Source organism: Crocuta crocuta, unplaced genomic scaffold (genome assembly GCF_008692635.1).
Source record: "Crocuta crocuta isolate KB4526 unplaced genomic scaffold, BGI_CrCroc_1.0 scaffold248, whole genome shotgun sequence".
Taxonomy (NCBI): Eukaryota; Metazoa; Chordata; class Mammalia; order Carnivora; family Hyaenidae; genus Crocuta; species Crocuta crocuta.
Window position 1 is genome coordinate 4114652 of NW_027532409.1, and position 22304 is coordinate 4136955.

The 22304-nt window shown below is 46.4% G+C and overlaps 1 protein-coding gene across 1 annotated transcript in view; it reads right to left on the reverse strand.

Moving 5' to 3' along the window:
• Nucleotides 1–19717, reverse strand: part of PPP1R16B (protein phosphatase 1 regulatory subunit 16B) — a 70621-nt gene extending 50904 nt beyond the window's left edge. The window contains exons 1-2 of the mRNA XM_077778882.1: nt 19631–19717; nt 16864–17071 (exon numbers count right to left, since the gene is read on the reverse strand). Coding sequence (XP_077635008.1) covers nt 16864–17071; nt 19631–19717 — 295 coding nt within the window. The remainder of the gene's footprint in view (nt 1–16863; nt 17072–19630) is intronic.
• Between the last annotated feature and the right edge of the window lie 2587 nt (nt 19718–22304).

Below are 22304 nucleotides of genomic sequence, written 5' to 3' on the forward strand. Positions count from 1 at the left end.
CAAGTTATTTTCAGCATCCGTGGGAAGCAAATGAAGACGAAAGTCATGAGCCGGAAGGAATGACTGTGTAGAAACCTTGCCCATCCACAGGAAGGTTGGCCACCATGTCTCTTTGATAAAACGTTAGGTGCCAAGGATCTTGGGAGAAGTTTTGCAAAATAATCTAGGGTACTTTTTTTTCAATGACAAGGGAAGGGATCGTATCAACTCCAAAAGTTAGAGAAAGCCATTTATAGAAGCTAATTAGGGTCTCTCCAAAGAGATTTTATAATTATAGACAGGGTCTGAACATTCAAATGGCTCAAGCCAAACAACGCAGGTATTTGTGGCTGCCTTACAAGGTGACACACAGAAACCAGGAGCTCCCAGGCACCTCGAGCTCTCCAGTCTCAGTCAACAGTCTGACAGAAGCTTTCCAGGGGGTGGGTCCTTCCACTGCAGGGAGTCTGAAAGGACCCTGTGAGGCAAGCATCCTTTAAGTGTCACATCATGTGGGGTGGCCCAGACCTTTCATTTCCCACTGACTTGTGACAGAAGTTGCTGTAAAATGGCTTGATTTTCACACTAACATGTAAATGACTACAATCAGAATACTCTTATATGAATGGCTAATGGGAAGCTAGCACTGGGTAAGTGGAGATAGAGGAAATGGGGTAGTTATAGCAGTGGGGGTGAGAGGAAGAAGGATCAGGAAGAAAACAGAAGAGATGTTAACCTTGCCTCTGGCCCATCATAACCAAGGCTGGCGACAGATGACAGCAATAGCTACCTGGCTATATCTGCTGTCTAGACTGTATCTCTGTGAGCCTTCTCAACTGCCATCCCCATGGTCACTATTCTCTCTACAGATGAGAAATCCAAGCACAAAGAGATTAAGGCCTTCACCCAAGGCCACACAATGGAGACTAAAACTTGGTTTTGTCTAACTCCATGATAACTCCCAAGGCTCATGACCTCTCTGCAAAGCTTCCCTACCATTCCACCAAGAGCCCTCTTTGATTCAGTTCCCCCTACACTATCCACGTTTTTAAAGATTCTATCTCTTGAGCACTCTGCGTTTGTGAACTAATAACTCGCTCCATCTGGCTGACGATTATTTTTCTGTTCCTGCTTCTGTTTCAACATCGATCCAGACTTTAACCCCAATTACTGAGGGTTCAACATAATATTATGAAATCACATAAATCATTGTCATAGCTATGTAGTTAATAAGCAATAAAATTAAATAAACATGAGAACCATTCCCCAGTGCTGAATTCTGACTGCCACGTGGTTTTAGAATCACTGCAAATCACACAGTCAGCATGCTCAACCCAGGGTCTGGGGTTCCACTGTCTTTGGTTCACCTGCTACATCCTTGACGCTGCAGCGTATCGACAACCAGTCACAGCATTTGACCAAAACAACATGCCCAGGGCTACCACACTGGGGTGCTAGAATCCTGGTCTAGAGCAAAGCAAAGGCTAGGGTGTGTGGTCGATTGTAACAACAGCAGCCCCACTGAATCATGCCTTTCAGGACCTGTGCACATGGATAGACTCCTCCCACACACTGACTCTGAGCTTGGCCATGTGACTTACTTTGGCCAATGTGACATCAGCAAACATGACGCAGGCAAAGGCCGGACATAAGCTTGCGCACTGGCGCTTCCCTTCCTGGAACCCTCAGCCCACCATGCTGGAGGAAGTAAGCATGGAAGACCACATGGAGAGAGAATCCCTGCCATCCCTGCTGCCCCCAGACACTGGCTGACCCAGCAAACAGCTGTAACCTCATACTGAGCCCAGGTAAAACCAGCAGAAGCGCCCAGTCAATCCAAAGGGTCGTTGAGAAGTAAGTTGTTTCAAGCTACTAAGTGTTTCAGGGTGGTTGGTTATGTAAGAGCAGGCGGCCGATACAGCAGAGTTCTTGCTGATGAGTCACCTGGAGAGCTGCCACTACTACCTCTGTGACCCCCGGGGAATTGGGGATCCTTAAGCCAAAAAGCCCGTGTCCTTGGGTTTCTCTTAAAGGACTGGGAACACCGACTACTCCATCAAGATTGGGCTTTATGCAGCTTTTCCTGTGTAAATGATGAAGGGACCATGTCCCACTCCCCGAGGTAGCAACTTTCCTACCTCTTCACTTAGATTTCACCTCTCCTCCAGACCCAACTGTCTCCACCAAACATGGCAGACAGAGGACTGGGTGGTGGGATCAGCTCTGCTTGTTGGCACAAGCTCGGACAGACATACTAGAAAATTCACTACTTAGAGCTGATTCTGGAACCTTCTTCTATTTGTTAAAACCCCAGCCTTCCTCCACATGGCTACGGAATGACTTTGGCTCTGGTGATTGTTGTAGAAAGGCTTAGGACTTATTCATGTAAAGAGCCTCTGAGTCCCTCTGACAGAAATACTGACCATTTTCTCACTCCATTATAAAGGCAACAGTGGTTGCGAGAAGCCAAGCAAGAATACACCATGTCCCAAGTATCTCCTCTGTCTCCTCAACAGGGCCAGTTTGGATTGAGCGATGTTAAAGATAGGGTGTGTCTAGACTCCAGCGAGCAGTTGACAGCCTCTCACATTGCTCCTTATCAATATCCGGGGAAATACTTGTTGGGTGTCACAGTGATTGGGGTCTGAGAAGGTTCCAGGAGCATGCCAGGTGGCCCAGTGCCCCAGGGTTGGCATCAGCTTGGTGACTGCCAGTGTACCAGCCTACCCAAGCAGTTCTCTTGCCCAAGAGTAGTCTCCTACCATCTGAGCATAGGAGGCTGCTGAACAAAACCACAATACAGTCTCACTTGAGAAAAGGAATTGTCTTGCATGCCAGAAACTCGCTTAAGCCTGGTCGACTCATTCTGCGCCTGTAGGCAGCCCTGGCTGCAAAGCCAAGTTATAGTCAGAGGGCTGCGAGGAAGTACGCGATCATCACATTTAACACCATTGTGTCAAGATGGATTGAAGTCTCTTTTTTCATAATCACAATGTCTTACCAAGGGGGTGGTGATCTTCCAAAGTTGTTGGTCACAGTACCCTCTCCTCTGGAGAGTATCTAGATGGCCTTGCCCATCAGTGATCGCCTAGCCTCCTTTATCTAGGCATCTGTTCTTGACAAGACTCTAACACAATCCACTCTTCAAATACCGACTTTGCCAGACTCTGAGCTCCATTACGGCCTGAGCCAGTGTCCGTCCTGTTCACTACTGAACTGCTGTTGCCAGTCTGGAGGTGTCCAGACTGTGTTCCATGAATGTCTGTGCATGAAATTCTACCCTGGCCCATTACATGTTTTGTTATCATTTAATCCTCAGAGAGAAAACTTCTTCCAAGTTTATATAGGACAAGAAGTCTCTCTTTTTATAGTACAGACTCTTGTTATGTTTCCCACATACCAACTACAGAAACAGTATAAATTCATTTCAGTTAAACAACTATCCCTAATGGGTAATGGTTGACTCAGATACATTAACATGGAGGAGGTCTCTGGTCACGTCCCAGGCTCTGTCTTTGGCGGTAGCCTGCACAACATTTTTATCAGGGATTTAGTTAGGGTCCAGGATTGTGTTGTCTGATACAGTAGCCTCCAGTCTAGCTACAGGTGGCTACTAAAATGATTTTAAATTAAATGAAATCAAAACTTCAGTTCCTTAGGCTCCAGTCACATTTTAAGTGCTTAAGAGCCACTTGTGACTAGAAGCTACCCTAATGGACAGAGCATTTCCATCATGGGAAAAAGTTCTACTGAGCAATTCTGGGGTAGAAGACAAATGCTGATTTGATTGTGTTTGTGAATGGCATGGAATAGACACTGGTGGTGAATATTTCATCTAAGGTAGACGTATTTAATGATGGCCTGCCCATCATCCATCTTCCCTCCTGCTGGTAACAGCATCACAATTTTCCCTGCAGCAGGTACAACATAGCTCCAAGTGTCAGGCCACCTGTTTTGGGAGGAGCTGACTTCAGGGGCAGGCACATGGTTTAGATCAGACCAATCACAGCATGGCATCCCTGCTCTAGTCCCTGTGATTGGCTCTGGGGTAGACATCTTAGCCAGTGAGATTCAATTCTGGGACCTGCTGAACAGGGGAGACTGTTGGAAAGGAAATTACTCCTAATGAGGTTACTGTAAGGACAAAATACACACTTTGACCTGCTGACAGTGATCTACTCAGAGATACTTTTTGGTGGCCCCCTGTCGCCATGTGTGCTTAAATTAGTTTGAGTTGGATTTCCTGTCCCTGGTAGCACAGAAGTCTTACTATATCATTCAAAGTCCAAATTATTTGAGCAGATGGATAATGGGCTCCAAATTCAACAAGATAAATTCAGAGTCTCAACTTCACTGTTGAAAATCACCTGTGTGTCCAATGAGGCTTCTAGGTGCCAGCGATGTTCTGTTTCTCAGAGTGAGTACTAGTTACATAGACACACACAACTTATGAAAATGGAACCTGTTCTGTACTTTTCTGTATGAAAAATATACTTCAACAGATAGTTTAAAAAAACAAACAAACACATCCGGGACACCTGGATGACTCAGTTGGTTAAGTGTCCAGCTCTTGATTTCAGCTCAGGATATGCTCTCGTAGTTCATGGGATTGAGCCCCTCGTTGGGCTCTGTGCTGAGATGTGGAGCTTGCTTGGGATTCATTCATTCTCTCTCTCTCTCTCTCTCTCCTCTCTCACTTTTTCTCTCTCTCTCCTCTCTCTCTCTATGCCTTTCCCCCTGCTCATGCTCTCTGTCCCAAAATAAATAAAAATAAAAAAATAAAAAATCGCTTGCATAAGAACAGGATGGGGAAGATGTAACTTCACTAATGGGATGCCCACTGGGGGGTTTAGTTTCTTACAAACACCATATGAGTTGACAGTTGACCAAAAAGCCAATAGAAATTTGGGCCATGCTAACAGACACACTCAACCAGAATGAGGAAACTGACAGTTCCATTCACCTGACAGTGCGCCAGATCAGGCTTTGGGGAAGCTATAGACAAAGGAAAGCACAGTCACAAATCTCAAAGTCTCATCTTATAAAAGTCCATAAAAAGAACAGGACATTGTTAGCCTAGAGAAAAGAGGTGGGAGCAGAGGTTATGGGCACGACAGCCTCAATGAAACACCAGAATGAACAGATAACCTTATCACATGCAAATGTTATTTTCTACATGAAAGCCCTAAAGGAACCTACTGAAAAAAAAAGGAGACAGTAGAATGGCTTTCCACAAAATTAATATATAAAAACTTAAAGCCTTCCTTTCAAGAAATAAACAGGACATATGTGGTAACAAAAAACCCTGTAGCTTTTCTAAAGGACATAAAAGAATATTCGTGGGGCACCTGAGTGGCTCAGTCAGTTAAGCAGCTGACTTCAGCTCAGGTCATAATCTCACAACTCAATGTCTTGTGAGTTCAAGCCCTGCATCAGGCTCTGCACTGGCAGCTCAGAGTCTAGAGCCTGCTTCAGATTCTGCATCTCCCTCTCTCTCTTTGCCCCTCTCCCAGTCATGCTCTGTCTTTCTCTCTCAAAAATAAACATTAAAAAATATTAAAAAAAAAAAAAAAAAAGAATACTTGTCCAACAGACACAGGTGCCATTTTCCTGCTTAGAAAAAACTCACGAGGAGGAAATCAGTTTGGCCTAAAGGAATTTTTTTCAGTTGTGGTAAAATATACAGAAGATACAACTCACCATATTAGCCACTTTTTAGTGTACAGTTCAGTGGCATTAATCGCGTTCACATTACTGTGCACCCAACACCACCATCCATCCCTACGGCTTTTTCCATCTTCCCAATGGAAACTCTGTACCCATTAGATGATAACTTCCTTCCCCCCTCCCCTCCCTCCAGTCCCTGGCTAAATTTTGGGGGTTGTTTTTGGTTTTTTAATGTTTTCCCTTTTTTTGTTGTGGTAAAATTCACATAAAATCTACCATCTTAATCCTGTTTAAGTGTCCGGTTCGGTGGTATTAAATATATTCATAATGTTGTACGACCACCACCCCATCCATCTCCAGAACTCTGCATCTTGTGAAACCAAAACTCTCCATCCATTTATGATATTAATCAATTCTATTTTTGAGCTCTATAGGGAAAGTTTGACCAAAAGTTCTTAAATGTCACATGCACAGCTGAAAATAAACAAGAACATTTTGCAAAAGAAGAGCCGTTTGAAGAAGGACTTGTTCTCTCGTATATTAAGCCACACTAGAAAGCCAGGATCAAAACAGTGTGTAACTGGCACAGAATCCGATTGCTGGAACACAATAAACAGCTCGGAAAGTCATCCTTCTTCACCGATGAGGCTCAGAGTACGAGCATGGCAGCACATACTCACAGGGAAGGGAAGGACACTGGACAATCGATAATGCCTCAGAAGCAACATGGCGATAGACAGATTTTCATTTACTACTTTACACTAAAATGAGTTCCAAGAGAATTACGTGTCTAATTTATTTACATAAGGCCACAAAAAGTTAGAAGATCATGTAGGTTAATATACACCACTGGATGAGGAAACACTTTACAGCCAGAGTCAGCAAATGTTTTCTGTCAAGGGCAGCTTTTCACCTTTATAGGTCTTCTGGTCTCTGTTGCAACCACCTGTCATTGTTGTGTGAAAGTGGCCATAGACAATATGTAAATGACTGGGTGTGGCTGTGTTCCAATAAAACTTTATTTACAAAAACAGATGGTGGCATTCAACCCATAGTTTTGTCACCCCTGCTTTAAAGGGATAAAAGAACAAAACAATGAAGAAAAAAAGCAAGTATCATTAGATTTCACTACATAAAAACAATCTATAAACAAAATGTTAAAGCAAACACACACACACACCACACACACACACACACACACACACACACACACTGAGAAAGTAAGTGCACCACACATAACAACACAGGGTTGCCATCCTCCCCTCCATTTTCATGATGTCTCTCCTCCCTTTCTCTTCTCTGTTGCCCACAAATACTACCCAGTCATTGAAATCAGTAAGTAAAAGAAACAAACTAGTAGAAAAAATGGACACACAAAAAAAATAGACAACTCAGAGCAATAAAGAAATGAATGCCCAGTAAGCCTATAGACAGGTATTCAACCTTAAACTTCTTGGGGCACCTGGGTGGCTCAGTCAGTTAAGTGTCCGACTTCGGCTCAGGTCATCATCTCACGGTTCATGGGTTTGAGCCCCACATCAGGCTCTTGTTGACAGCTCAGAGACCAGAGCCTGCTTCGGATTCTGTATCTCTGTATCTCCCTCTCTCTCTGCCCCCTTCCGTACTCGTTCTCTCCCTCTCTCCCTCTCTCCCTCTCTCTCTCAAAAATAAACAAACATTTTTTAAAAAACCTTAAACTTCTCAGTTATATATGAATCAAGACAATAGGACTATTTTCCTTATATTGAGTCTGTCAACTTTCTGTGTCATCAGGCAGAGCAAGGCAGAGGGGAGGCAAGCCTGGCACACAAGCTGGGGGGAGGTGAAAATGGACCAAATATGCAATTTTTTTTATGTTTTTTTATTTATTTCTGAGAGAGAGAGAGACAGCATGAACAGGGAAGGGTCAGAGAGAGAGGGAGACACAGAATCCGAAGCAGGCTCCAGGCTCTGAGCTAGCTGTCAGCACAAAGCCTAACATGGGGCTTGAACCCACAAACCGTAGATCATGACCTGAGCCGAAGTCGGCCGCTTAACTGACTGAGCCACCCAGACACCCCCCAAATACGCAATTATACCAGATGTTTGTATCACAAATCTATGAACCTCAAATCTACCCAAAGTAATCAAAGCTGTGACTAGATACTTTCATACAATGATAATCACTATGGCATAATTTATAGTAGCAAAAATTGGAAACAACCCGAAAATCCAATCATCAGGTATGGTTACGTAAATTTTGGTTCATTCAGACAAGGGAGTATGAGGTTGTCGTTAAAAATCTCTTTGCAAAGACTGTATGAAGACAACATAAAACCGTCGAACTCAAAGCAACATCTGACTCAGCTGACAGACCTTTCCTCTAAAAGCGCCTCCCTCCCTCGGCTGCTGAGATGCCACACCATCCTAGCTGCCTTCCACCGGACAGATGGCTATTGGTCTCCTCCATTCTCTTCTTGGCTCAGCATGTAGCATCTGAGGTGTCCCAGGGTTTTCTCTTGGTTTGGTTCTTTGCTCCATCTACTTTGCCATTACCAAGGGCACAAAGTCATTATAGTTCTTCCGTGTCTGAAATGAAGTGATATCTCATTGTGGCTTTGATCTTCATTTCCCTAATGATGAGTGATGTTGAGCATCTTTTCATGTTGCTGTTGGCCATCTGCATGTCTTCTTTGGGAAAATGTCTATACGGGTTCTCTGCCCATTTTTAATTGGATCATTTGGGTTGTTTGCTATTGAGTTGTATGAGTTCCTTATATATGCTAGATATTAACCCCTAATATACAGCTTGCAAATATTTTCTCCCATTCTATAATTTGCTTCTTCATTTGTTGACTGTTTATTTTGCTGTGGGTAAGGTTTTGGGTTTGATATAGCCCCACCTGTTTATTTTTTCCTTTTGTTGCTTATACTTTTGCTGTAACATCCTCAAAAAAAGTGAACTAAGATTTCTAACAGATAATACATTACATTAAAGGGGGCACCTGGGTGGCTCAGTTGGTTAAGCGTCCGACTTCGGCTCAGGTCATGATCTCACAGTTCATGGGTTCGAGCCCCGCGTTGGGCTCTGTGCTGACAGCTCAGAGCCTGGAGTCTGTTTTGGATTCTGTGTCTCCCTCTCTCTCTGACCCTCCCCTGCTCATGCTGTCTCTCTCTCTCTCAGAAATAAATAAAAAACATTAAAAAATACATTACATTAAAAAAAATAGGTATGGGTAAAAGAGCCATTCAAAATACAAAACCACCAGTGAATTTTAGTGCAACAAAGTAAGAAAAGCTAAAACTTCATATGGTTTCAGATTCCACATTGAGATTAATCTTCAAGAAACTACCATCTATTGGGACACCTGGGTGGCTCAGTTGGTTAAGCATCTGACTCTTGACTTCTAGCTCAGGTCATGACCTCATGATTCATGAGTTTGAGCCCCACACTGGGCTTTGTACTGGCTGTGCAGAGCCTGTGTGGGATTCTGTCTCCCCCTCTCTGTCCCTCCTCTGCTTGCTCTCTATCGTTCTCTCAAATAAAAATAAACTAAAAAAATAAAATAAAATAAGAAAGAAATTACCACCTGTTGAGTTTAGTTGAGTATTAAGGAATATCCACAATTATCTGAAAAGGCAATTAAAATATTTCCTCTCTTTTCCAATGACATATCTGTGTGAAGTAAGATTTTCTTCATTTACTTTAACCAAAATAATATATCACAGCACAGTGAAGCAGAAGCAGATTAAAAAAAAAAAAAAATCCATCTACCTTCTTTTAAACCAGACCTTACAAAGATTTGCAAAAGTATAAAACAAGGCTACCTTATGTTTGCTGTTTTGAAAAATATCAGTATTTTTCATAAAAATATTTATGTTAACACGTGTGGTAATTTTGGAACATGTCCACAAATTCTCCTCCCTTCAAGAGGCGAAGCCTAATCCCCCTACCTTTGAACGATTTAGTGAATCATTTCTAATGAACACAATATGGCGGAAGTGATGCTACGTGACTTAAAAGTCTAGATCATAAAAGGCCTGTGGTTTCCCCCTTGCTCTCTTGGATCACTCACTCTGAAGAAAACCAGCTGCCATGTTTAGAAGACACCCAAGCAGCCCTGTGAGGAGGGTTATATGGTGAGAATCTGAGGCTTCCTACCAAGGACCACTTGAGAGCGCCATCTTGGAGGCGGATATTCACGCTCCATTAAGCCTTGGGGTGCCTGCAACCTTATGAGAGACCCTAAGCTAGAACCACCCAGCTAAGTTGCCCCCAGATTCTTGATCCATGGAAACTGTGTGAGACAATGTTTATTGTCTTGAGCTGCTAAATTTTGAGCTCATGTACTACATAGCAATAGATGACTAGTACAACAGATAACGGATTGGTGTTTATGTCTTTTTTTTTTTATTTTTTAATGTTTTATTTATTTCTGAGAGAGAGAGAGAGAGAGAGACAGAATGAGCAGGGGAGGGTCTGAGAGAGAGGGAGACACAGAATCTGAAGCAGGCTCCAGGCTCTGAGCTGTCAGCACAGAGCCTGACGCGGGGTCAAACCCACAAACTGTGAGATCATGACCTGAGCCGAAGTCGGACACTTAACCAACTGAGCCACCCAGGCACCCTGGTGTTTTTGTTTTTGTTTTTGTTTTATATTTTATTTATTTTTGAGAGAGAGATAGAGACAACATGAGCAGGGGAGGGTCAGAGAGAGAGGGAGACACAGAATCTGAAGCAGGCTCCAGGCTCTGAGCTGTCAGCACAGAGCCCAGTGAGGGGCTTGAATCCACGAACCGCGAGATCATGACCTGAGCTGAAGTCGGATGCTTAACCGACTGAGCCACCCAGGCACCCCCGCCCTGGTGTTTATGTCTTAATGAGTACATGTTTATTTTAATTACTCAGCTTTCATTTCAAATGGTAAATATCCATACAAAACCCAGGTGAACAAAACCTCTTAAGAGTTCTCAGTTTTTAATAATATCAAGGGGCCCTGAAACCAAACAGTTGGAGAACTATTGCCCTAAGCCTTTTGGAAATTGCCCCTTTATTAAACTTTTCTCAAACTACCCCATGTGAGGGCACCATTTCTTTCCTATCAGGGCCCTGAGTAATAAAAAAATACCAAAATATTATTGATAGCTGTTGCGGTTTTAGGTATCTTGATTTTATTTTCTTAATGGTTTTTTTTTCTGTACTTCAACATTTTCCTACAGCAAGGATGAACGATTTTTACAATTAAGAGAAAAGAAACTTCCCCTTTCAAAGTCATCAAAAGTGAAAATCAGATGTGCGTTTCCTTTAGCTGAGTCGACCGTTTAAGCACAGCCTGCAGAGCCCAGGTGTCGGCCAGCACCCCTGCGTGCAGTGGAGAGGTCTGGGGGGCGGTGGTGGGTGAGGGTCCAGTAGCCACGACACCTGCCCCCCCGCCCCCCACAACTTCAGCCAGACTAGCTCTTCCACTCATTTTACATATTGAGTTTCTGCATAACTTCACACAAAAAGTTTCCACTGCCTAAGAAAAAAAGTTTGAAAACCTTTACCGTGAGAAAAACAGTTGAAGAGTTAAAATTAAGCTATAGAAGAATCACTCAAACTTTTTTGGGAATGTGAACAGAGTTTCCATAAAGAAAATCCTGCACATTCGGAGAGAAGAACAGAAGCCCCAACAACTTAACAAATGTTCGGTGGTTTCGAGAGAGGCTCGCTCGTGTGGCCACGGAAAAGGTGACAGCTAGGGGTGAAGAGCTTGGCCAGGGACCCCTCCAATCCAAAGGGCCCAAGAGGTCCGCAGAAGCAGCAGGGCCTTAAGGCCCCAGGAGAGACAGACCAGAATGACGGGGAAGTGGTTCTCTCATTGCCTTGGGAAAATCCAAAGCGGGAGATGCCAGGACCACACGGGCTTTGGAGACACCAGATCTGGGTTCGAGTCCCAGGTCTGACCCTAAAAACCTATGCGATCTTTGGCAAGTGCCAGAGCCAGCTCTCAGGGCTCCGATGTCCTCATCTGGAAAATGAGACTTGAAAATGCAAAATGGCGCGACCACTTTGGAACACAGGTTAGCGGTTTCCTAACCGTTAAACGGAAGTTTGCCAAAGGACCCAGCAATTCCATTCCCAGGTAACCACCCAAGAGAAATAAAAACAGATCCGCACAAAGACTTGCACACAAATGTTCTTAGCAGCATTATTCATCAGAACTCAAGATGGAAGCTGTCCAAATGTTCCTCAGCCAGTGAACGGCTAAACAAAATGCGGCGGATCCATACGATGGAATACTATGGGGCGATAAAAGAAAAAAATATATGCCTGATACATGTCACGACCTGAAAGCACCCTGAAAACAGGACTCTAAATGAAACAACAAGCCAATCGCAAAAGATCAAATATTGGGTGAGTCCATGTCCGTGGAACATTCCAGAAAAGGCAAGATACAGAGGCAGAAAACAGATTAGTGATTGCCTAGGACTGGGGACAAAGGGTGGGAACCAGGAGTGACTACAAATGGGTGCAGAGTTTCTTTTTGGGGTGAGGGAATGTTCAAAAATCGGGACGTGGTGATGAGTGCATAACTCTGTAAATGTACTGAAAGTCACTAAATTGTACACTTTAAAATGGGCAAGTTCCGTGATATGTAAATTAAAACTCAAAAGGGCTGTTTTTAAAAAATGGGATTTGACTCTCTACCTCAGGGGGCTGTTGTGAGGATGCACTGAGATAATGTCTGATTCAAAATAAGCACTCAATAAATAATTGTAATGATGATGATCAGTGTATATACTAGCAACGGATTATGTAAGTGTAGACCGTACATCATGCAGAGCTGCAACAATTTATAGCACCTATCTACGCCCTAACATACCACTCCAGATTCAGTAAAGCCGATTTAACCCCAGAACAACTTTCTTCTTTTTTTTTTTTTTTAACATTTTTATTTATTTTTGAGAGACAGAGCACAAGCAGGGGAGGGGCAGAGAGAGAGGAAGACACAGAAAGCGAAGCAGGCTCCAGGCTCTGAGCTGTCAGCACAGAGCCCGACGCGGGGCTCAAACTCACAAAACGTGAGATCGTGACCTGAGCCGAAGTTAGATGCTCAACCGCCACCCAGGCGTCCCAACCCCAGAACAACTTTCTGAGGTAAGTGTATTAGATCATCTTCATTTTCACAGTGGGGAAACTGAGGCCCCAGAAGTTTAGGAAGCTTCCCAAGGCTGCACAGCCAGGACATGGCAGAGCTGGAATCTGAATCCTGGAGAACTCGCTCTGGAGTGCTTGCCCCTCGCCACGACACTGCACAGCCTCCCAGTAAACACCAGCTGTGTATTGAGTTGCTGCTCTAACTGGTGACGGGGTGGGCTGCAGAGGAGGCTCACAGACAGCTCCCCAAGAATGCCACTCACGACCCAGCCCCTAAGGTTACAGGAGTCAGGGGAAAGAATGTTCCAGACAGAGGGAACTGCATATACACAGGCAGGTAGGTAAGAGAAGACAGTGGGTAGAGGAGGAAGCGGGGCTGGAGACGGCTGGAGCACGGGCTGATGCTGGGCAGTGGGCACCTGAGGGTGGGTTCAGGCAAGCCCCAGGCCAAGGAGGGTCCCTGGTCGCCCAGACGTTAGCCTGAAGGCAACGCAGAGCCAGAGAAGGAAATACAGGGAGTCCCTCCCCAGCGCTGCCTTTCTCTGGGTCGATTCACATTGCCCTGGCAGGTGGAGGAGGTTGACTCAGCCGCTGCTGTGAGCTCAAGGGAGCGGGGGCGCTGCCACCCCCACTCCCGTCGCGCTGCGAGCTAACGCCCCTGCAGCCTCCCCAACACCAGCTCCACCAGCACGCAGGCACCATCGCTCTGTCACGCTGCCAGGGAGCTGAGCGCAGCCCGGGGCCAGGCTGCCTGCTGACTGATGGAAGCTTCACACCCCTGCCCAAAGCCAGCCGCCTGNAGTGCTTCTCTCATTCAAATTGAATACACATATCCTTGTCTCCAGCTCTTCCACTGTCCCACATCTGTCCCTGATAAACATCCGGCTGTGTGCACAAAACGTCCACTTGCGCAAAAGCAAAACTATTGAAGAAGCCTCCGTGCCTATCGATAAAGAACCAGCTCAAAAATTCTGAGGAAGCCGGGGCGCCTGGGTGGCTCAGTCGGTTAAGCGTCCGACTTCGGCTCAGGTCATGATCTCACGGTTTGTGGGTTCGAGCCCCGCATCGGGCTCTGTGCTGACGGCTAGCTTAGAGCCTGGAGCCTGTTTCAGATTTTGTGTCTCCCTCTCTCTCTGACCCTCCCCTGCTCACACTGTCTCTCTCTCTCTCTCTCTCTCTCTCCGAAATAAATAAAACATTTAAAAAATAAAATTTCTGGTGAAGCCATACCACAGAATACTACACAGCAGTTAAAAAGGATAATACAGATCTATTATTCCAGGGCACTGGCACGAAAACACCTCTAAGACACGTTGTTGGGTGAAAAACAAACTGCAAAGTAATGTATCCGGTGTGTCATCACTTGCATAAAAACAAAACAGAAATGGGCTCCTGGGGGGCTCAGTGGGTAACACGTCCGACTTCAGCTCAGGTCACGATCTCACGGTTCATGCATTCAAGCCCCGCGTCAGACTCTGTGCTGACAGCTCAGAGCCTGGAGCTGCTTTGGATTCTGTGTCTCCCTCTCTCTCTCTCTGCCCCTCCCTCACTCATACTCTGTCTCTCTTTTCTCTCAAACATAAAGAAGCATTAAAAACAAAAACAACCCCCCCCCCCCCAGGCAGTCTCTCTCTTTCTCCAAGTCTACAAATAGGCAAGTAAGAAAAACTCCTGGAAGGAAGCACATCAGAGTAACAAAAAGAAAGGAGGGGTGGAGGGAGGGACCCTCGACTCTGTATGCCTCTGTGTTGAGTTTTAGAAGAAGAATGTGTTTATGGATATTTGGGTTATTTAAAAAGTGTGTTAAAAAAACAGAGGAAAAGCATATTAAAAGGCTCACCACACTGGTGCCGCCTTCAGCGCCACTTCTCAGAGAGCTGTCACATTCAGCATCTTGTCTGATTCTTGCCACACCCCCTTGAGGACAAGGTTCAAAACTCCCTTTTACAGATCCAGAAACGACCCAGAGAGGTGAAACAGCCACTCAGGATCACACGCAAGGCCAAGGGGGGGCTGCGGCCCTGGCCCCGAGCCCAGGGCTCCTTCTCACCAGCGCGCGTGGGGGTCTGTCAGGGTGTGGGGCCCACGCTGGGGCCGGGGAGGCGATGACATGCTGGAGCAGCTGACAGCCAGCTCACAAAGTCCCTTCAGGGAGGGGACCGGGCCTTTGTCAGGGAAAGAGGGGGGAAAAGATGAGTGGCAAAAGAGGAGCTGATGAACCGCCGCCCACGACAAAAATTAGACATCACTGATGTGCCGCCCACTGAGCAGGATGGGTCCTGCCACGTCACCTGGCAAATCTCGTGGAGGAAGGAGCTTCGCGGGGCAGGTCCCCTGAGCCCGACATTTCAAGCCTGCCTGCCTCTCTCTCTCTCTCTGCCTCTCTCTCTCTCTCTCTCTCTCTCTCTCTCTCTCTCTCTCTCTCTCTCTCTCNTCTCTCTCTCTCTCTCTCTCTCTCGGAGGCTGCTCACCCCAGGCTCTCGGCTGTGCTGTTTCCAGCTGAGTGGTTCCGGGAATGTTTCTGCTCAGTTCCCGGAACACTGTAGCCGGGGCAGAAGTGGGACCGTGCTTCTCAGAAGGTGCTAGAACCTGAGGAGCGATGTGCAAAACACCCAACACCCTCTAGCGCAGAAAGTGTCATCCGTCTTTCAACAACCACTCTAGCACCACGCGTCCGGAGGGGGTGCAGAGGCAGGAGGCCAGAGGGACCCAGGAAGCACGGCTAGGCCTCTCCGGGGACAGCCAGAACGGGCTCCTGTACAGGAGGGGGCTGGGGTCCGCCGAGGGGAGCACAGGACACATACACACACCTCAGCTGCACAAGGACCCCGCGGGGCCCGTTCGGGGAAGAGAGCTTTGGTAAAATCATGGGTGCTCCAAACATTCCTATAACGGGAAACAAACCCCCGAGGCCATGAGACCATCGACAGCAACTTGAATCCTGTGGTTTCTGGTCCCAGCTCTACCACCTTGGTCAAGGCTCTGAACCTCTCTGGGTCTCAGTTTCCCTATCTGTAAAATGGGTGTTTATTACACCTGCCTTTAGGGTATCATGATACCTGGATCCAGGGACATATAATAACATAATTAAGTAAATGTAACAAGTACGGGGTATCCATAAAATCTGGAAACGGATTCCATGAGTGTGTGAATATATGTGTTCGTGTCCAGTTATATGTTCGCTTTATATAGTGAGTGTCCTAGACAACATTGTACATACTGTCCATTTCCAGACTTTACGAACACTCTGTGTATACACACAATTACCTGTATATAAATGTTATATTAGGCAAATGTTTTATATATATATACACAGATATGTATATAAGCATATATTCATTATATAAATAAATGAAATAAACTATAGTCATAACTTAATAAAACGAAATATACTAGTAACTACTCACACAGTATGAGGGACCATTCGTGCCCAAGAACTCAGAGGTATTACCTAATTTCATGCTCACCGCAAGCCCTTGAGGTGGATACTCGTATTTATCCCCATTTTGCAGAGGTGGGAACTAAAGTACAGGGAGCCGAGGTGATCCGCCTACTGGCCAGAGTCACCCCGGGAATGACCGACGACAAAGCCAGCTTCAGAAGCAAGGGCAGTCTGACTGCTGGCCTGTGCTATTAGCCACCCACCCTGCACCCTCCCAGGTCCGCAGCCAAGGCCGGCCCAAACTCAACAGCACACGCAGCGCCCTGTACGGTGGTGTGGCGCCCAAGCCGGGCTCAAGAAACGCAAGAGCCTCTGAGTATCACGCTCCTGGAAGAGCAAGACCAGATCCAATTGGTTGGCCACAAGTGGAATAGTAAGGCTCGGGGCTTTTGGGGCTGTCGGTAAACATTCACAGGAGGGAAGGGAAATTAGTATGGTATTCATTAGCCAAAGGCTAGCATTCTTGTTTAAAAAAAAAAAAGGCTAAGATAATTCAGAGCCCCGCAGGGTAAGCGCCCCTGCTCGTCTGTGCGGGGCTGCCCAAACTTGGGAGTGGGCCAGACCCAGCCCGCACCCCTCCGCGGCGGCGCAGCCCAGGAGGCCAGCCCGGAGGAGGAGGCGCCCGGGGTGGGGGTGCCGAGGACGGGAGGGCCTACCTTCCTCGGCGTCGTTCCTCAGGGACGCCTCCAGCAGGGCCACGCTGGCCTCGAAGGACACCTTCTTCCGCCGGCCGCCCGCGCTGCGCTTCCGCTCGTGCTTGCGCTTGCGGTGCTGCAGGTCCTGCTCGTNTGCAGCTCGGTCAGCAGGTCCACGTGGCTGGCCATGGCCTTGGCGCCTCCCCACACCCCCGGCGGCGGCAGGGCGCTAGCGCGGGGCGCCGGGTGCGAGGGGAGCGCGTGGGCTCCGGCGGCGCTGGGGCCGCATGCTGGGGGCCTGTGCGGGGAGAGAGACACAGAGGCACGCGGATCAGAGGGTGTCGTTCACTCTCCCCGGGCCCAAAACGCTTGCTTTTTCTCTTTTATTCATCTGTTTAAAGTTGAGATATAATTGGCCTGTAGCCTTGTGTAAGTCTAAGGCACAGAGCAATGACTTGATACGCTTACCTACGCGATATGATTACTACTGTAGCCTTCGCTACGTGATTACTCCATCAGGCCACATAATTACGAATTTGGGGGGTTGTGTTGTTATTACATAGAAGGTTATTATACTGTTGTAACATATAAGGGAGTTATTGTTATTTTTAAAGGAATTAATACCATATTTTATGTTTCTCGGTATTAATTTTTGCTATGGTAAGTACGGGCAGATATAATCCACAAAAACAAAATCTCTTGGAGATCCTTAATCTTAAGAGCATAAAAGCGTCCGAAGACCAAAAAGTTTGGTAATTGCCTAACTACAGGGGCCTAGAAAATCTTAGAAAATCTTCATGTTTTCTTCTTTGGATGACCTTAAAAATATTTTTTAATCACACTTTTTGCGGGGCGCCGGGATGGCTCAGTCCAGTTATGCCTCCGACTCTTGGTTTCAGCTCAGGTCATGATCTCACAGTTTGTGGGTTTGAGCCCCACACTGGGCTCCAGGCTGACAGCTAGGAGCCTGCTTGGGATTCTGTCTCTCCCTTGCTCTCTGCCCCTCCCTCGCTTGCATGCTCTCTCAGAATAAATTAAAAAAATTTTAATAAACAAATCACCCATCTGTCTCTCATAGATCGCTGGACAACATGAAGTCGACAAAATTTCAGTCCGATTCCAACTGGTCCCTGTCGCTCATTCAGCACAGACCCTATGGGCTCTCACACACACAGGGAAAGAAAGGGTCTTGGCACAGTCACCTGCACCTCTTTAAGCCTCTTTTCCCACCTCTCTAATGTTGTGTCCACCTCCCAGAGTAGATAGGAATACAAAGAGCTGACCAGAAAAGTTCTACACCTAACAGCAGAGAGAAACAGCTTGGAGGAAGAGCAGAGAGACGTAAATGCAGCCAGCCCAGCTAGGAACCCACAGCAAGGCTGGTGGATAATTACGGGATAACGAACAAAGACTGGCACCGGTCTGCATTTGCCTAATGTGTTAATGCCTGCTGGTCCCAAGGGGTCAGGATGGCCTTGGCCTTCAGGAAGTAATTGCTGATCTTCTGGGTTCTGTGTTCCACTCCCCGGCTGCCCATCCTCCAGAGGATAAAGACAGGGCTTCAACCCTAGCCCAGACCCTTTCTTGGGAGCTCAGGTTGGGTTCAGATTTTTCTCTGGGTCCCTCCCAGCTCCCAGACTGGAGGGTACACAAGGAAATGGGGAAGGGGCTGGCTTGGCCAGGCTCAAAAGGCAAAAGCCCTCAGGGTGAAGTAAACCCGATTCAAATGTAAACAGAAGCTGAAGGCAAGGCTCATCTAAAAAACTGCAGGCCAGCCGCCTTTGGTTACTTTTTGTTTTGGTTTGAATACCATGCAATGCTGTATTGTATTGTATTGTATTGTATTGTATTGTATTGTATTGTATTGTATTGTATTGTATTTTTTTAGAGAAAGAGAGGGTGCAAGTGAGGGGGAGGAGTGAGAGAGAGAAGGGGGCTCACCTTGGGCTCATGTTTTTACCCAAATCTTTTTACCTTAATCAGGGCTGGAGCTCATCAGAAGTGGGGTGCAAGCCCACCCCAAGCAGGGCTCATGCTCACCTGAAGCGGGGCTGGTGCTCACCTGATGTGGGACTCGAACTCAGCAACTGTGAGATCATGACCTGAACCCAAAGTCAGATGCCTAACGACTGAGCCACCCAGGCACCCACCTTGCAATGCTTTTTAAAGTAATTTACTAAAATTTTTGAGATACTGTAGGTGCACGTGTGGTTGTAGCAAATAACATGCAACGTTTACCTAGTTTATCCCAGTGATAGCATCCTGCAAAACTATCATGGTACAATATCACAACCAGGAACCTGACACTGATACAATCTATCAATCTATTTAGAATTCCCTGGTTTGGGGCGCCTGGGTGGCTCAGTGGGTTAAGTGTCCTACTCTTGATTCCCGCTCAGGTCATGAGCTCACGGTTTCATGAGTTCAAGTCCAAGTCTTGGGATTCTCTCTCTCCTACGCTCTCTGCCCCTCCCCCATTTGTGCACGCACACTTGCGTGTGCTCTCTCTCTCTCAAAATAAATAAGCCTTAAAAAAAATTTGTGGTTTTACAGGTACTCGTTTGTGTGTGTTTAGTTTTACAGTTTCATCATACGTGTAGGTTTGTGTCCACCACCGTGGTCAAGGTATGAATGATGCCTTTACCCAAGGATCCCTAACCCCACCTTCTCAAAGCACTCCCGTCCTTGCCCTTGGCAATCACTAACCTGGTCCCCATATCTAGAATTTTGTCACTTGGAAAATGTTCTATAAATAGAGCCAGACAGCAGGTAACCTTTTGGGACTGACTTTTTCACTCAGCATCATTCCCTTGAGGTTCCCAAGCTGCTGCGTGTACCATAATTCATTCCTCTTTATCGCTGAGTAGGATTCCATTGTGCGGATGTACCACGATGTGCTTAACCACTCACCAAAGAATGTCCGGGCTGTTTCCAGTGTGGGGCTATCACATTCGTGTGCAAGCTTTGCGTGAATACAAGTTTTCACTTCTTTGGAGCAAATGCCCCAGAGTACAGCTGCTGGCCCGTATGGTAATGACATAATTAGTTTTATTTTTAAAAAACTGTCAAACTGCTTTTCCAGAGTGACGGTACCAATTTTCCTTCCCACCAGCAGTGTATGAGCGATCCAGTTTCTCCGCCAGCATTTAGTGTTGTCACTGTTTTTGTATTTTAGCCATTTAGATAGATATTTTTGGTTGCCTTTTTCAAAAGCGAGGACTTCAGAAGAGCTGTATTCACAAGCCCATCATATCATCATGATGGTCAGAAAGAACGGACCACATATTCACTTCTCCCCATTTCCTCAAGTGATCAAACATTGAATGCATACGGGCTCTGTGCCCTGTTTCAGAGATGGATCACGGACTAGCTCTACCTGCTAGGAAACCCCAGTCTGTCTGTCTTCTGTCTGTCTACCAGTATATCTACAAATTCCTTTAATCCCCCTGGCAATCTAATGAGGTAGGTAGTATCATCATCCCCATTTCACAGATAAGCAAATTGAGGGACAGAGAGATTAAGTAATTCACCTAGCATCACATCCTAGCTAGAAAATGGAAAAGCCAGTCTGCCTGGGGTTATGAGGAAGGCTCTCCAGAGCAAAGGACAACCATTAAAAATAAGGAGGAGAAGGAGGGGGCACCTGGGTGGCTCAGTCAGTTAAGCGTCTGACTTTGGCTCAGGTCTCAATCTCAGGGTTTGTGAGTTCAGGCCCCGCCTGTCTCTGTGCTGACAGCTCAGAGCCTGGAGCCTGCTTCCGATTCTGTGTCTCCCTCTCTCTCTGTCCCTCCCCTGCTCACACTCTGTCCCTCTCAAAAATAAATAAACATTAAAGTTAAAGGAAAAATTAGGAGGAGGAGGAGTTCACCAGATGAATGGGACAGATACAGGCTGAGAGGGAGCTTGGCAATGTTTAAAGGCATGCAGAGGGATGCATCCCATCCACCATGGAATTCTAGGAACCACCGCCCACAGTCATGGCTTGAGGAGAATGGGGCTGCCCAGCCCAGAAAGAACGGAAGGAGCAGTGGGGAGTAATTTGTGGCGAGGGCCCAGACTTCACCAGGAAGCCCCCAGTCCACATCGTGTTTGGCTGGCTGGTTGGGTGGGTGTTGGACCACACCATGGTTTACCACATTGTAATGCGTTGCTAAGGTTTACAGCTTGAAGCTTTAATATCCAAAATGGGATCTTCAGGTTTTCTGAGACCATCTCAGCACCCGGCCACATGGGGCTCATAGGGTAGCAATCTGCAGATGCAGAGGAGGACTGTCCCGTTCAGGTGGGGATGCTACCCAGCCCCCGCCACCCTACCTGACCTCCTTCACTAATTGGCATCACTTTGCCAGCTCCTGTGGTCATCTGAGTTCGCAAGCCCCATCTTCGGCAGAATGAGACAGCAGTCTCCAACTAGGCAGAAAGAAAGGAAAGAGTCTAGTATGTCCCCAGGGCAGAACAGGACCCAAGGTTGGGGGCGGGGGAGGTGCGCAGTGCTTTGTCCCTGTCCTCCGGAGCCAGCCAGAAACAGTTCAACAGGGGGCTTGTGGTCTCAGGAGACACCAGATTCTCCATCACTCACTGGAGAACACAGTTTCCCCTTTTGTCAGATCGCCACAAGGTCGCTTTTGGCCTGAACATTCTGTACACAGTGGCCCCTTTTTGCAATATTGAGGGTTTACTGATCACCTACTAAGCGAGAGGTACCAAAAACCTGCCAGGACTAAAGATGAGAAGCATACCAATCACTTGTCCTCTTAATTAAAGCACTCAATCCTTTTCAAAGGACTCCCAGTCGTCATCTCAGCCAAGTGCTTCCCGAAGTATGGAAAGAGAATCCACTCCAAGGAAATTTTCAAAAGTATGGGACAAGATTTAACATAAGACAGACTTACAGAAAAAGCAACTTCTCTTCTTCTTTGTTAATCTATCAGATTTTCTCCAGAAGAAAGCATCAGTTTGGTACTTATAGACCTTAAACGTCATTATAACCCAGTCAATCTCCCTGGGAAACAAAGAAAAGGCGGGCCTCACGCTCCTAGCCTCCAGGATAGAATGCAAAAAACATTGCTTTGTTTTCTGTGGATTTGTTTTCACAGTTACTGTTTCTTTATGGCAGTGATATAAAATAAAATTGCCTTTTTAATAAGTCTACTTCGGCGGAAAGCTAGCAAGCTGGTAGCCAAAGATATGAAATGAGGATGGTATTCAATGTTGGCAAAAATTGTCAGTGATTGGCGTTTGGGAAATCTACCTGGCGAGTGATCGTCAATGATCACAGTTTTATAAGAAAAGCATTCACGTGAACTCATGATTTCCCCTGACAAATATTTCCTGGGTATCTCTCCCGTGCCGGGACTATGCTGATGGCTAGGGGTACAGCAGGGCAAAAGACAGGTACAGTCCCTAACCGCTGGATGGATAGGGTCAGCCCCAGGCAGACGGAAGGCACTCATTTCACTGCA